General features: G+C 43.9%; 1 protein-coding gene across 3 annotated transcripts in view; it reads left to right on the top strand.

Annotated features, from left to right (window-relative positions):
- The window catches only part of Myo10 (myosin X), a 202,235-nt gene that overhangs the window by 120,899 nt on the left and 64,453 nt on the right, over window positions 1–16,883 (top strand). For all 3 annotated transcript variants that reach the window (NM_001401822.1, XM_087621816.1, XM_087621818.1), the window contains 10 exon segments: window positions 968–1,097; window positions 2,907–3,025; window positions 4,393–4,539; window positions 4,712–4,812; window positions 4,923–4,989; window positions 5,528–5,620; window positions 6,023–6,091; window positions 7,010–7,092; window positions 9,898–10,006; window positions 11,898–11,978. In NM_001401822.1, coding sequence (NP_001388751.1) covers window positions 968–1,097; window positions 2,907–3,025; window positions 4,393–4,539; window positions 4,712–4,812; window positions 4,923–4,989; window positions 5,528–5,620; window positions 6,023–6,091; window positions 7,010–7,092; window positions 9,898–10,006; window positions 11,898–11,978 — 999 coding nt within the window.

Genomic DNA, 16,883 nt, shown 5'->3' on the forward strand with positions numbered 1-16,883 from the left:
ACTTGGACTCATGATGGTCTGTTCTCTTACTTCACGAACACACTGTGTGTTTACAACATCCTTGGCGGAGGAACACTGCTAAGATTTCCAGACTTTATAGACCTCAATGAATGTACATGGGGGTTTTGAGTGGTGCATGGCTGTGTGTGTGTGGGTGTGTGTGTGGGGTGTGTGTGTGTGTGGGGTGTGTGTGTGTATGTGCAAATTCATGCTACATGAATCAGATCGTATTACTTTTCAAACAAGTTTTTTATTTTTTCCTTTTTCAATCTTGGAAAACTTGGGACTTGACCTGGAGGACAGATAAAGGGTTGGGAGTATTGCCAATTTGGTAGCATCTTTGCCTGGTATGCACAGAGCCCTTAGTTCGGTGCCACCATACATGGCACCTAAATTTCTTTTTTTTTTTTTTTTTTTTTTTTTTTTTGGTTTTTTTCGGAGCTGGGGACCGAACCCAGGGCCTTGCGCTTCCTAGGCAAGCGCTCTACCACTGAGCTAAATCCCCAGCCCCGGCACCTAAATTTCTATGAGGAGGTTGAGGCAGGAGGAGAGAACCTCAAGGCCATCCTTCCCTATATATCGAGGTCAAAGCCAGCCTGTGCCACATGTGACCCTGGCCTCAAAAACTAACAAAAGCAAAATAAGAAGTAGAAGAGACTCTGGGGAGATAAGAGGCTGATTCTCAAATGGCAACTTCCCATCTAAGGACAATGAAGCTAGGGCAACTTCTCAAAGCGAAGATTCCAGAGGTGGGTTTGCAGTAATGATTCTTATGCAGGGATCTATGCTAGACTACGGAGAAGGCAGTGTGCGGGTGATAGACAGAGATCCGTGTAGTACTTCCTGTGAGGACAGTGTGCCAACGCTTCTGTAGAAATTCTTCTTGTCGGGTATATATGCAGCAGAATTCTTAGAACCATACCTAAGAATTTAACTTAGGCATGGACGGTTTTTCATTTTCTTCTAGGAGGCAATGGAAGTCATGCAATTCAGCAAGGAGGAAGTTCGGGAAGTTCTGAGGTTGCTGGCAGGAATACTGCATCTCGGCAACATAGAATTTATCACTGCTGGAGGGGCACAGATTTCCTTCAAAACGGGTGAGATGATGCCTGACCCCTGATACCTGACCTCTGACCCCTGACCCCCAACCCTGTTCCCCTTCAGTGTTTTCCTTATAGAGATTAGACCCAGAATATTGGAACCTGGTCTTTTTCAGAACGTTTTCTAACACCTCGAATAGAGCTACAGATTTCCCCTGCCCTTTGGTGCTGGGACTTGAAACCCATGGTCTCACCCCCTCAGGCATGCTAAGCACATACGTCCAGTCGGGAACTACTGAACTCCACCTGTGTGAGGTCAGGTGTCAGGACAAGGTTCCTGACCTGCAATGGGTGTCTGTTCTTGTTCTTACTAAGAAGGAAAATGGGCCAAACAAGTAGACAAATGAGCAGCTTTTACAGTTTTCACAGTTCTCCGGCAGGGTAGCTCTGCTGGAGACTGTTCCTCCTGCTAGTTATCCGTTTGCACTATGACTGCCTCTCAGGAGACGGTACCTTTAAGGTTGATGGCTATATAACACGCCAGCTGAAGTACTTTAATTATACATATGTGCATATAATCTGTATTATATACAATGTATATATAATATAATTTTTGAGATGTCTTCTGGTAGGAGCAATAAATCTTGCTATCTTGTTATAGAAATTGCGTTCTGGATGTGCTTGGGGTTAAGGCTCCAGGATTCCAGTTTCTCGTGGTCAATGTTTATTGTGTTTGATTCACATGTAGTTTCTGTCAATGTCTTAGGAGCCTTGGTTTAGGGTAAAAGAGGGAGAAATGGCTTAGAACTTGAGAGACTGGTGACTTTTGGCTAGGACCTGTGTTTCATACTACATTTCTAGGGGAACCGGCGCCCTCTTCTGGTGTCCTCAGGCAATGCATGTGCATAGATAAATGTACAACTTCAGTGTCTCTGTCTCTGAACAGAGCCTTGTTTTATGTGGGTAATGTTTGTTCATACTTACTGCATTAAGAATTACGCAGTGGGTTAGGGGTGGTAGTACCGTCCTGATGCCAGCACACAGGCAGATGGGATAGCTGCCAGGGAGCCTAGGCTATAGAGCAAGATCACTGCCACACCAGGCAACCAAGCACAAGACCATGTGTCAGCAACAACAACAACTTGCTCTGAGTTGTTTTGTAGATGTATCCATTGAATTTGGAAACCACTACATCAGTTGTTCCCAGAATTTTGACCAACTGTGGTTTTCTGTAAAAAAGCAGAAGGACTCAGTGCTGGGGCAAAGTGCTGTGACCCCCGAGATGCTGAAGAAGTTTGCGACTATTTTCACCGGTGGCACTCAAGTGACTGGCTTTGCCACCACCCTTCTATGACCAGAACAGAAAAGCTTCTAAGAGATTACAGGACACAGGGCATCTTCCTGAACTGAATTGAAAAGCTGATGTAAGGTGTTCGGGCTGAGAAATGGCTCAACAGTTAGGAGTACTTGCTGCTCTTGCAAAGGACCCAGGTTTGACCCCTCAAACCCACAGGAGGAGGATCACAGCCACCCAGCCTCTGGAGGCCCTTGCACTCACAGAGGTGACAAACAAGCAGGCAGGCAGGTACACATACATATACATACATGACACAATCTAGAAACTTCTGAAAGAGACGGAGAATCTAGCTGTCTTTTATCACATAGCACATTAAAGAAAGTTGCTACAGGCAGAAGCAATTACATTACATTACATGAGATGTGTCCATCATCTCTGCCTCAAGGGTTTGAGACTGTCCATGGCTTTCTATGTGGCTCTATGTGGCTGGATTTGAACCCAGCCGAGGTCCAGTGTCTGGCGTGTTTGAGGGACTGTGGGTTCACCTGTGCCTCCTTCTTCGCTTTCAGCTTTGGGGAGGTCGGCAGAGTTACTTGGGCTGGACCCAACACAGCTCACAGATGCGCTGACTCAGAGATCCATGTTCCTCAGGGGAGAAGAGATCCTCACGCCTCTCAGTGTTCAGCAGGTATGGCCTCCTGCCCTCACTGCCATTGAAACGTCTCAAAGACAGCCTAGGGGTCTCCCATCTGGGTCTTTACTTTGCATATGTGATTCCAGTGAGCCGTTCAGATGACTGGCTCATGGGCAGAATACAAAGGATCCCCAAGCTTTGGAAATAGGTGAAATTGTTTTGTAAGTAACAGAGCAGCCGAGCTCTGACGAGCTTGGGTCTGACGCAGGCCGGCTGAGGGCTGATCCTTCTACTTAAGGCTGTCTGTCCTTGGGAAACGTGTTCATGTGCCTCAGTTCCCTCTTCCATAAGCCAAGGATAGTTATACCCAATTCATAGGATTCTTATGAGGCTTAAAACAAAACCTTGGTGTAAGTACTTAGCATGTGCTGCACAGGGAGCACTCAGTTAAAGTAAGCCGTGAACGCTATCATCGTACGTGAACACTGCCAAGGTCTGTTACTGTTCTTCGCCTCTGCTACGGACCATTTGCACTTACATTGGCTTGCCCTTCTAATCTTCCTTCTCGATTATCCTTGCAACTCTTTATTTGCATGTGTGTGCCTTGCATGCATGTGTGGAAAGCACATGGTTCCTGGGGATTGACACCAGGATCGTCAGAGTTGGTGTTGGACAGCTGTCCCCACTGAGCCCTATTGCCTGCCCTTTCTAATTTATCTGTCTTCTTTTTTTCTTTTCAAGATAGCTTCTCACTAGGTAGCCATGACTGACCTGGCATGCTCTATGTAGACCAAGGAGGCCTCAAATGCATAGAGGCCTGCTTGCCTCTGCCTCCCTTGTATTGAGGTGTAAAGACATGCTCCACCACACCTGGCCTCATCTTTCTTAAATGAAAAAATGTTATCCCATAAGGAAAAGAACCTTTATAAGTAAAAGATTAAGAAAATAATTTTAAAACTAGGTTTCAATATTTTAAACCCAATTTTAATATGTATCTAAATAATGTGTTTTTTATATATTCAATATCAACTATGCAAATATGTACATATATGTATATGTGTGTATATATATAACAATATAGATATCCATACACACAACATATATATCCATGTATGTATATGTGTGTGTATATATACATAATATAGATATACATACACACACACACACACACACACACACACACACACACACACACACACATATCCGTGTATATTGATTTAGAGTCCTTTCTATAACTAGACATGTGAAGTTGAACTTGGAAATCAGGTCTTCATGAATCTGTCAAGTCAGTAAGTGGGTCTGACCCTTCTCTTTTTTTCCTGGAAGACATGGATTCCCTTAGCCACAGTACTGAGTCCTTCCCACAGTGGGGCGGGCTGCGCTGGTTACCCCTTCTGCCATGGTCTTCTTCCCCTCTCCAGGCAGTAGATAGCAGAGACTCACTGGCCATGGCACTTTATGCTCGCTGCTTTGAGTGGGTGATCAAGAAGATCAACAGCCGGATCAAAGGCAAAGACGACTTCAAGTCCATCGGCATCCTTGACATCTTTGGATTTGAAAACTTCGAGGTACGCAGGCAGAGAGCGGGGCAGGTGCCTCCCGTTTAGAAGCTACTCTTCCACTCATTTCTTAGAGCAGTCATGGATGCTTTCCCCGCACACTTCTCTCCTGCCCCTCTGTTGTTTTTTCTGTGTACTCTTAGGGGCCGTGAAGAACTTACTCCCTGTATCCCACCCTTAGGTTAACCACTTTGAGCAGTTCAATATCAACTATGCAAATGAGAAGCTTCAGGAATACTTCAACAAACACATTTTTTCTTTAGAACAACTAGAATATAGCAGGTAAGCACACAAGAGACCACTCCAAAAACAATTCTTTTTTAAATTAGTAAGCAAATTTGTGTGACAGGTGTATCTTAATTTCACGTGGCCCCTTTTTCTTCTTCCCCCAGAGAAGGATTGGTGTGGGAAGATATTGACTGGATAGACAATGGAGAATGCCTAGACTTGATCGAGAAGGTAATGGGTAACTGAAGAATGAATGGTGGCAAGTCCCAAGGGAGTCCAGCTGGGCTGGTTCATATTTATGGGAACAAAATAACTTGTGCAAACATGCACATCAAAGATGAGAATGTGGAGAACACAATGGGCCATTTGGAAACATGAATGCAAATGCAGCGTGAGGTTGAATGTAACCACTTGGCTGCTTCCAGCCTATTGTCTCATGAGCTGAGTATTTTAGAATCAGCAGTGTGTGTGTGTGTGAACTGGCCTCTCTTAGGACTTAAGTACCAGCAAAGCCTTGTAGACTGGGAGACTGGCCAGCCGTAAGGGTTCATCCATAACATTTCAGTGGGTTCCATTTTTGAAAAGGCCTGTATAGACTTTCATTGCTTTTCTTTGTACCGTTCTGAATCTTTTAAGGCCCCGAGATGGCAGTGAGTTTCTCTTGAAGTCCTAAGCTGCTAGGAGATGGTATGGGTTGGAGCTCTGAAGCAGTTTAAAAGACAAGATGTTCCACACTTAATTCATTCAACCGTTGTCTCTCCTCCTGTAGAAACTTGGCCTCCTTGCCTTGATCAATGAAGAGAGCCATTTTCCTCAAGCCACAGACAGCACTTTGTTGGAGAAGTTACACAATCAACATGCTGTATGTCAAAGCGCGCCAGCCCTTGGTTTTTGTCTGAGCAGATGAGAGCGTTAAGATGATGAGCCTCTTCTATGCCTCCCTCATTAGTGTTTTCTGTCTGAAGCCGGAGTTTCCCCCTCCCTTACTTCCTAGATTATATTGAGAAAACTTAGCTTTGGGGCAGCTGCACAGAACATGCCCAGGTTTATTTATTTAATAAGCAGAGAAACGAATTGTTTAACCTATTGCCTGGAAAGAGTTGTGAGCAATGGCATGGAGTCCATCCCTGGCCATATGCTAAAACTCTGATGATATGCGACTAGCTTTGCAGAGGTTGCCTTGTATTAAATGCAGGTTTATCTAGCCCTCAAAGGAAAGCAAGGAGTAAAATAAGGCTTTTATGTTTTTGTTTTTTTACATTAGAATAACCACTTTTATGTGAAGCCCCGAGTTGCAGTCAACAATTTTGGAGTGAAGCACTATGCAGGAGAGGTAATTTCTTTGTAAGGTATTATTGCGGGTTGCGGGTGGCAAAGGCACTTACTAGAAATACAAAGGAACCCTCGGTCTGATACCAAGTACCACATATGCCAGGCACGGTGATGTATAACTGTAACTCCAGGGTAGTAGAAGCGGGAAGATCAGAAGGCAAAGGTCATACAAAGGACAAAATACAACTCTCACCTCAACAGAAAGAGGAAGCATTATATTTGAGTCAAATATGAATGATCATAACCAGGAACCCCAAACACAATGTTCCAATACAGTAACAGTTTCGTGAAGTTTTATAGTACCACAACAGAGAAAATCCTAGAGACACTCTTCAGATACATGGATGGAGCACCAGGTAGGTAGGTACAGCAAAGAAAGCAGAAAGCCTCTGCTACAGGCCTCAGAGAACATTCTTAAGCTTTCCTCCTGGTGGAAGCTAGTGGTCTGTTAAATTAATGCATCCCAAAAGGTTTCTATCCCAAAGGGTAGTCGCAAGAACATTAGGTTACACATAGAGGAGGATAATGGCTATTCAGGAGGCCAAGAGAGCCCAAGACATTAGTAATTAGGCCCCCTACCTACAACATTGCAAACTCTTCACAGCCATTAAGGTTCCGCTTAACCTGTGTAGAAAGGCCACACTCTTTCTGGGAGTTTCATTCAGTCAGTGAGTCAAGGTTATTCTTGCCTACAGAGGTAACTGGGAGGGCAGCCTGTGCTACAAGAGACCAAGGTAGATAAATAGATAGGTAGGTAGGTAGGTAGGTAGGTAGATAGATAGATAGATAGATAGATAGATAGATAGATAGATAGATGCAACAGGGTATTTATTGATCCTCACAAAAACTAGATCATAACTTGAAAGAAAGTACTCTATTAAGAGTATGACATTTTCTCTTATTTTTGTATTTAAATTAGGTGCAGTATGATGTCCGAGGCATCTTGGAAAAGAACAGAGACACGTTCAGAGATGACCTTCTCAACCTGCTCAGGGAAAGCAGGTATACAATTTCTCCCCCATGAAGTCATTAACAAGCACATTACAGTCCGTAATTTGTGAACAGAGAACAGACTGCTATTGTAGAAGCACTTGACTTAGCTTCTTCTCCAGTGACTTAAGGGATATACTATGGAAGCAAGGAGTTCCCATAATGAGGAGTTGGATACTCTTCATCTATTCTGTTAATACTCGTGAGGAAACCCAAACGGGAAGCATCAGTGATTTGCTGGTGGCCAGAGGCTAAGCTTACCTATCAAGTATGTTTGGCTCAGGAACCTGATCTTGACCAGTCCAGCCTGCTTGCCCACTACAGTCATTGAGCTGTTTTAATTTCAGGTCTGGTTTTTATAGGATCCTGTTTGGCCTTGTTGTGAAATGTCAAGAAAATTAAGCAAGTATTAATGCAACCAGAATTAGGATTGTATCATTCATTCATTCATTCATTCATTCATTCTTTCTTTCTTTCAGGAATTGTAAGTTCACACCATGGAACCAAGAGTTAAGGAAAACATAGAAAATTTTAATGATTAGTTTAGCTATTTGTATGTAGGAAGGCAGGAAGTGTTCCCCATTGTCCAGCGACTTGGTAAAAGAGACAGGATTTGAGACAAAGCCCTCCCTTGTAGGCTTTTCAAACCTTTGGAGGATATAGCATGAATATATACAGAAATAACTTTTAAGGAAGGAAGCCAACAATTGTTAAAAGGCTGCGCTATTTCTCGGAGCGTAAATACCAGGTGGTCATCCTGTCATTTAGTCAGCCATGAATGGGGGTGAAGGGAGCCAGGCTGAGCTCGGAATCCGACGCGCTTGATCTTTACGCTTCTGTTCTCGCTCGTGAACATGCACACTGCCTAAACTATTCTCAGCTGCTTCTATTTGTAGATGAATTTTCAGACCGGCAGAAAATACAGGATGCTGGAAAATGCCACAGCATGTTACCTGACAGGGCTGTCTAGGCTGTTAGCTTTGAAAGGATGCATTTCAGCACAAGCTGCCTGTTGGTCTGAAGCGGAGGCCCTTTGTTGCGGTGGAATGCTGTAGAATTAGAATGAAGAGCCGCTCACAAAGATCACAAGCTGTCTGTCCTAGTGTTAAAAGGGTGAATTTGCTGCCACAGCCTGGGGTTCCCCTTTGCAAATGGGGGAGCCTACTTCCCTTTCACCTTTGATGACTTTGACCTTTTAATGGAATGCAAGCTGTTCTCTCAGCATTTAAAGCAGTTGGGGTACAGAGCAGCCCGAGGCACAGGGAAGAATCCTGCCACCTCCACCTTGAGATACATTTGGTGGGTGGATGGCCTTTCTGCCTTTGCCTGTGGTGCCTTTTACTTCATCAATAGTGGTGATGGTTTAATAAATTCACTAGCTGCCGTATCAGAGCTGCGATCCGCTGACCATGGCTCAGGCACTGTGCCTCTAGCCTTGTACACATCCCTGTTGTATTCTTTCCCGTTGTTCCAGATGGGCCATCTGAGGCCTAGAGAGAGCAATGGGGGCATCGTACTTATTTATGATGCAGCTACGAGGTAGAAGAGACAGGATTTGAACCTGTGTTCCCCTCTCTGTACTAGCACTCTCCCAACGTGTGTCCGATTGAGTCTTCACCACAGTGCACAGTGGATGTAACGTACCAGCTATGGATCTGTTAATTCCTCTGTAGAGCTGACCAACTATTGATTGGAAATCTTTGTTAAAAATAAAACAGAGGGGGCTGGAACACCCGACACTCTTCCAGAGGTCTTGAGTTCAATTCCCAGCAACCACATGGTGGTTCACAACCATCTGTAAAGAGATCCGATGCCCTCTTCTGGTGTGTCTGAAGACAGCTACAGTGTACTTATATATAATAAATGAATAAATCTTTAAAAAAAAAGAGTTAGGAGGGAGCCCTTTCCTTTTTAGAAATAAAATAAAATAAAATAAAAAATAAAACAGAAACAGAGCCCGCGGCTGTGCTGAACATGCCGTTCCTAAACCGGTGGTTATCAAACTGTGGGTGGTAGCCCCTTTGGGGGTTGAATGACTGTTTCACAGGGGTCGCCTGAGACCATCAGAAAGCACAGATATTGACATTACAGTTCGTAAGAGTAGTAAAATTATAGTTTTGAAGTAGCAACAAAAATAACTTTGTGTTCGGGGAGGGTCACCGCAACTGTATTCAAAGGTCATCAGGAAGCCGAGAACCACTGCCTTAAAGAGTAACACATAACATGTATTTAGGGAGAATGTCCTTTGTGTTGTTATTGTAAACAATCTAGACATGGTTTAAGGCGCATGGGAAAATGTGTGTAGGTTCCATGCAAACAGTGGTTTATTATAAACAAAGGACCTGAACATTTTGGGTATTGGTTTCCATGAAAGGTCCAAGAACTTGATCCCCCTCCACCCCAAGAAACTACTGTACCAAATTGTGCAGATGAGAAAGTGAAGGCTGCAGGGGTTAGGTGGATTTATCTCCAGCCTTTCCCTCTCTGAGACCCCTTCCCAGGCCGCCATCTTTCTCTCTTTGTTCCACCCAACCCCCCAGATAGAGTTTCTCTGTGTGTTCCAGGCTGTCCTGGAACAAGGTCTATAGACCAAGCTGGCCTTGAACTCAGAGATTTACATGCCTCTGTCCCCCAAGTGCTGGGATCAAAGGCGTGCGCCACCACTGCCAGGCCCGGCTGAACCTTCTATGCTCTTACAGCCCTTCAGGCCCCAGTGTATTATTTAATTACCATTGTAGACGTGCACTGTAATTACGGTGACCGGGCACCTGACAATCATGTGTGCACAGCTCACAGTCCTCTGCTTCCTTCACACAGATTTGACTTCATCTATGACCTCTTTGAACACATCTCCAGCCGCAACAACCAGGACACCTTGAAATGTGGAAGCAAACACCGGCGGCCTACTGTCAGCTCACAGTTCAAGGTCAGTCTGCACCACTGGCTTGCAGGAATCCCTGCCTCTCGGGATCCCAAAACCCTGAGGGAGGAGTCAGTATACATGTGACGTGTGAGAGGCTGAGCCTTGATTCTATTATAACACGTTTGAAAGCACACAGAGCTTCTCAGGCCCACGGCTCCGGGTTGAAGATGTAGTGCGACATTAGAGTACTTGCTGTCTTGTTTTTATAAAATCCTGCTTAGGGACCTTCATTCAATTTTCCAACATTTTTTAAAAAAGGAACACACATGAGTTTTCGACTTTCTTTGAGATTTTTTTTTACTTAAATTAGCAAAATAATTTTTGCTATACTTTCTGTCTAGTGGTATAACGATCTCATAATTATCAAGGTTCTTAAAACAGAAATATTTTATTACTTTAAATCTTATTTTTGTTTTGAGAGACACAGGGGGAAGGACGTAGGCATGCCAATGCTCATGTGTATGGACGTTAATATTGACAACAATATTAACAACAACTCAGTAGGTTATTGTCTTGATAATTTACCATAAGAATCTGGGATACTTACAATATCTATAAAAGAGATATATATAGACTAACTAACTATATATATATATGAGAATTTGTAAACTACTGAACTGTTTTAAAATGTATAGATTTGTATACATAATATACATAAATGTATCAAGATATGTACTTTTGCACAATGAATAAAAAATGTCTTAGATAAATAAGGGAAAGCTATTCAATGCTAAGCTGCTGAAATAGTTTGTTTTTTTTTTTTTTTTTTAAAGATTTATTTGGGGTTGGGGATCTGGCTCAGTGGTAGGATCCTGGGTTCGGTCCCCAGCTCCAAAAAAAGAAAAAAATAAAAAGATTTATTTATTTTATTTTTGTCTTCTTAAGAAGACTTATTTTGCCTTCCCAAATCATTACTACATTTAAAATTTCATGTGAAAATGGGATATATTTCTTACCATGTCTGAAAGTTGGTCTTTTTAATATCTATGTCATACACATATATATCAGTATGATATATATTAGCTATGTTATATCATATATATTACATATATGATACATATTAACTGTATATATGAGAAAAGATACTTTTTTATATATATAGCATACTATATATATATATATATATGTATAATATATATCATAACTATCATACCTGGGAACATATATCCTAGCTATATATATCGTAACTATAACCTGGGGATATATTATATATCTCATAACTGCCATACCTGGGAACAATGACCATCCTTACCCAAAGAACAGTGATCCCGGTTACCCGGTTCCTAGTGAAATAAAGCACATCAGCACTGAGAATGTGAAGCTTTCTCTGTCATTCGGAGGTACAGCCTATGGAGACCTCTGCCCCCTCATTTAATCTTCTGCTTGCCCTTAAGCGAAAATCCTAGCTGAAGGGGCAATGGTGGCCTGTCAGTCAGCAGATGGTGATGAGAGCCTCCCTGTGGGGCAGACGGTTGTGCTGCTGGCAATTGAGGAAAGGGAGTCACACATCAGCATAGCTGGCAGTCCTGGTGTGGCATCAAAGCATGAAGGTCAGCCTTTTCACAGGGCAGATAGGGTGGCATCAGCTTATTCTGTGCCAGTCACTGGGCCAGCCGCTTTGCGTCCATTGTTGTGCCCAACCCACATTGTCCTTGAGTTCATGCCACTCTCTCCATTGTATAGATGAGGGACATAAAGATATCTACCGGCTCCCACAGACTTGAGTTGGTGCTATGTGTTTCAGACTCTACACTCTAAGTATTTAGGTGAGATCTTTGCCTTGTTTGATGTTATGGTGAGATCATTTAAAATGAAAAACTCTTATTCCTTTGATTTTTATTATTATTTTTTATTTTGTTCTGACTAGACCCACATGTTCTCCTCCTCCTTATAGGACTCCCTGCACTCCTTAATGGCAACACTAAGCTCCTCGAATCCCTTCTTTGTCAGATGCATCAAGCCAAACACGCAGAAGGTAAGGCTTCTGAAGGGCCAGCCTGGGCTCTCCTCAAGGACAGCCTCCAGGAGGGTTACCCATAGATTCGGTTTCTCTAAAGTCCTTTCGTTATATGGCATTCTTGTAACCTAACAGTAAATGGGTAACCCTTTACCCTCTGTGAATCTGGCTGTGAGTTAGCTTTTGAGTGCTGCGCCATTAGGACCCTACTTGGAAAGGAGACGTGGTGAAGCCAACATTTTTGTTGTTGCTTTGCTTTTCTGTTTAAAGTGCTTGGATCCAGCTCCAAATATACAGAAAAGAAAAAACCATTTACTATGTTTTTCTTTTGTAGCTGGTTTTTTTTTTTAAGGTCTTTATAGCTTTATTGTTAAATGCTGTGAGAAGGTTATAAACTAAGTAACAATGTGTTTTAAGTACTTTATATTTTAAATTTAAAAATTTTATTTATTTCATTGTATGTGTATAGATGTTTTGCCTACTTGTATATCTGTACACCACATGAGTGCCTGGTGCTCTCGGAGGTCAGAAGAGGGTGCTGGACCCCTTTGGACTGGAGTTATGGTTGGTTGTGAGTTGCCATAGGGAGGCTGGGAATGGATACTGTGGTCCAGCAATGCTCTCAACCCCTGAACTAACTCACTCTCTCTCTCTCTCTCTCTCTCTCTCTCTCTCTCTCTCGGCCTGTTTTAAGCACTTTAATTACGAGATAGCTTAAAGGTTAGGGTTTTTTAAGTGTCACGATTCACTTAGGAGCAGCTTAAAAAGCAGAAGCCACTTTAACAAGAGAAATGGGATATTAAGTGGAAGCCGTTACCAGAGTCAAAGGTGAATGGGAACCTTGCCACAAGTATGTGTGTGTGGGTGTGCAGGGTGGGTGTGTTTTTCTGAGACAGGGCAACTGCCCTTCAACTCACTATGTAGCAGAGGCTGGCCTTATACTGTCAATCCTCCTGCCTCCTCCTCCTGAAGGCTGGGATTGCAGGTGTATGCATCACGCCGGTTTGATGCAGTGCTAGGGACAGAACCCAGGACAGAACTCATGCTTGCCAAACACTGTAACAACAGAGCGACATCCTGAGCCCATACAAAGGGTTAATGAATTCATTTTCATTTAGCAAACAATCCTTTTAGGAACCCTTCTTAAGAGAGAGACCCTCCCTCTCTCCAAGGTAGTAATTTCAAGAACTCTGACACGTGGAGGAATAGAAAAGATGAAGAAGAGAAATCTGAGCTGACCTTTGTCCCCCAGAACTTGGGTTCTATTTTCCCAGCTTTGCAGCTGTTGCCGACCGTGTTCCCCTCGGTGTTTGACTTTGGGCCCTGACTTCACACTGGGTTGATCCACATACGGTCACAGCTGTGTTTCTTGTGTGCTCTGGCAGTGTTTCACTGTGAAGTGAAACTAATAATAATAATGGGGAGGGGGTGTCTCCCACTTCAGGGCAGGCTAGATTTACCCCGCAGCCTGGGCTTTCTCAGCATGGGGGTTCAGGGTTAGATGAGAGCACAGGTGTGTTCTTCACCAACCTCTGACACCCTACACGCCATCTACAGCTCTGGATCCCTGAGTCACACTTGGATTTCTGCTGTCACCTTACCAAGTCCAAAAGACCTCCACTCCCACTCCCACCCCCAGATGTTCAAACTCAGACCTGAAGGTAAAGATGAGCACTCAGGACTGTTTCTGGCAGGGGACTTCTTCCAACGAAAATCCCACACGGGCTGTCTCCCCTCATTCATTTCTTCTGAAGGGCCAGAGGTTGTCATCTCATCCTTTGGTCCTGTCACCGTTTTCTCAGTTGGGAGTCTCGGGGACATGGGTGCCCGCCCACTAGTTTTCTGGTGCACCATTGATCCATTTCCTTCCTGCCATGAGACGTCCCTGGGCCAGCTCTGTCTGCATCAACATCTCAAATTCGGTGAAGTGGGAATGTGCCTTAATGCTGCTCTTTTTAACGACAGAAATTTAATCCTGAGAAATTCCATCCTTGATGATTTCTGCTCTTGGCACAAAGTTCATTTTTCCTTCAGACTAGATGCCTGCCCACAGCCGGAACTAAAGAAATGGCTTCTTTTTGATTACTATTTTTTCACGCTGAACTTTGACTGTACCCAATGACTTTTGAGTTTTATACTTTACAAAGTGACCCAGCTCAACTCTATCTTCCCCTCGGCTCTCGGCTCTGTGTCACCCAGAGTAACTGCAGACACTAATTAGCCACATGCCAAGGGGCGGGTTTTAAGAAATATCTTGATACCATTTTAAAGGCACTAGAATATAAGTCCCTGACACAAGAGTCAACTCGTCTGTGACCTAAAATGTAGGTGTGGTTTATGAGTGTGAAGAATGCCAATTAGAACATGGAGATGCCAGGCAGTGACCCGTCATTCACTTCCATTAAGAGCATGGTTTTGTTCCTATCGTCATGTATTAGGAAATACTTGGAATTTCTCACAAATGCTTTTAGTCCAAAGATAAATCCAGAAGAATTCTGGTCTTCCCTCTCTGGACTGGGGACCATGTCTCCGGCCCTGCACCCATACCCTTTCTGGTTTACCATGGGAGATTGGGTGTGGCTGTGAAGGCGTTTGTGTGTCACTCAGGATGGGGGTGTTGGCTACTCTGGACAGAGTCTAGAATTATTCTTGTACAGGTTCTGTGGCCAAAAAGGACAGCCACAATAGCTGCGAAGTCCGTCCAGTCCACTAAAGAGCTGTAGGTTAGAACTAGAGAACTACTTTTGTGCATTAAAGACCATGTGTAAGAGGCACATACTAGCCAGGTGTGTGGGGACCAACGGCCTTCCTTCCTGAAGAATCTGGGATCCTTTGTGGCTTTTGTTTTTTTTGTATGGTATTAGTGTTGGTAACCCTACCCCCCCAACCACCATCCCTCCTCACCATTGTGTGTATAGAGTTGGGGGACAATCTTTCTGCTGCCAAATTGTAATGAGGGTAAGAAAATTTACTCCTAGAGGATGCGGTCTGCAGCCTGCTCTGGCCTTGATAGCCATAGACCTTCATCGTTCCAGGAAGGCAGATGTCTCCCTTGGGTTGTGTTTAGATGGTGATGAGGCCTTTCAGCCTCCTTTTCTTGGGTGTAGCAGTAGCCAGCCGCAAACTGCTTTAAAACTATGGGAGACTTCTGGATTGACAGCAAACCTGCAGGACCTCATCTGCAACTCTCCCCTAGGGCACCCCTGGCCTGTGATCTCTCCCAGGCTGGTATTTTAGCAAAGATCTCATCAGAAAAGTCTCTCATTAACATTCCGCAGAAAACCCTGAGGATATTCTGAAGGAATTAAAGAAGGGAGCAGGCTGATAAGTGTTGGGGGGTGGGGTCCTGCTGTGAGAACTTGTCTGCAGTTCCAGGGAGCTAAGGTGAAGCCAGGGCCATGGCCCAGAGCAGCAGCCATGCCTGCCTCTTGCGCTACGCCTGACTACCTTGCTTCTTAAGCTGCCCTAGGTTTGGAATAGTGAGGGTCTAGGTTTGAGGAGAGAAGCATAATGAATCCAGAAAATTTCTACTCAAGTTTTAACCATGTAATACTGTTTTCAAAAAAGTCTTCTCACCAAAGACCAGGACTTAGGTCTTATTTCTCAAGTCTAGGGTCTTACAGAGAAAGAAACAGTATAGGAAGACTGGTCTTGGGGAAGAGTGAGGGAGAGAAGGCCAGTGTGGAGGGGAGACTGAAGGCCAAGCCCCAGCAGGGAGAGACCGTAGTCATATGCTACAAGATAGACTATTTAGCAAGAGGAAAAGCCAAAAAGGGAGAGGTGATCAGATAGTCCACACAGGACTGTGATGGTTAAAGGTCTTGAAGCACCTGCCATTTGCCCCAGAGCATCAAGGCACACATGGAGATGATGATATCTTTAAGGCCTTCAAAAGGTACCAGTCTCAGTCCTTTGCATGCTGGGGCGGCGGTGGGGTGGGTGGGGTCTTCCCTGTTACTCATGACCACACACACATACTCCTGAAATTGACTGAGTAATTTGAATAGTTGCTTTTTAGCTTTGGTAGCAATGAACAACCACCGAAATTCAAGATGCAGGGTTTTTTTTAGACTCTATATAGGGTGAGTGTGTACGTGCGAATGTGTGCACTCACGTGGATATGCAGGGCTGGTATAAGTGTGGGTGCCAGAAGAGGACCCTGGATCCCAGGAATGTAGAGTTACGGGCATATGTGAACCAAACTCTGGGCCGTGTTATTACTCAGCAGCTGCTCTCAACCACTGAGCGTCTCTGCAACCCCGATGATGCTACTTTCAAAATCTTACACAAAGTTCTCCATTTTGACAATATCCTGGACGGCCCCAGAAGGCACACGCAGCAAGAACACTGTGCAGACACAGTGTATGGGCATTTGTTGCCGGTTAGAACTGGCATGGATTTCGTGAACTGAACCCTGGACACGTACTGTAGGACCTGGTGCCGCTTGCCTTTCTGATGGCTCTCTGATGCTTTGTTCTTGTTGTGCTGTAATCTAGAGGGTCTGTCTGTCTTTCTGTCTGTCTGTCCATTCGTCCATCCTTCCTTTCTTTTTCTTTCCTTTTCAAGACAGAGTTTCTCTGTGTAATGCTGACTATCCTGGAACTTGCTCTGTAGACTAGGATGGCCTTAAACTCAGAGATCTGCCTGCCTCTGCTTCCCAAGTGCTGGGATAAGGGTGTGTACCTCACCAATAGCGTTAGCGTGTTTGGTTTTTTGTTCTGTTTGTTTGTTTTGGTGGTTTCTTTTAAACATGCTGATAATAATATAGTAAGTTCTTCTGCTGATTTTTAAAAATCTTTTATTACATACTTTTGTCTCCTTATTTTTGGTGTCTGTTTGGCTTTTTGTTTTTGTATTGTTTTAAAAGAGGCTCTTACTGTGTACACTAGATTGGCTTTGCATTTATAATCATCCATTTATCTC

This window comes from Rattus norvegicus, chromosome 2, assembly GCF_021556685.1.
Source record: "Rattus norvegicus strain SHRSP/BbbUtx chromosome 2, alternate assembly SHRSP_T2T, whole genome shotgun sequence".
Taxonomy (NCBI): domain Eukaryota; kingdom Metazoa; phylum Chordata; class Mammalia; order Rodentia; family Muridae; genus Rattus; species Rattus norvegicus.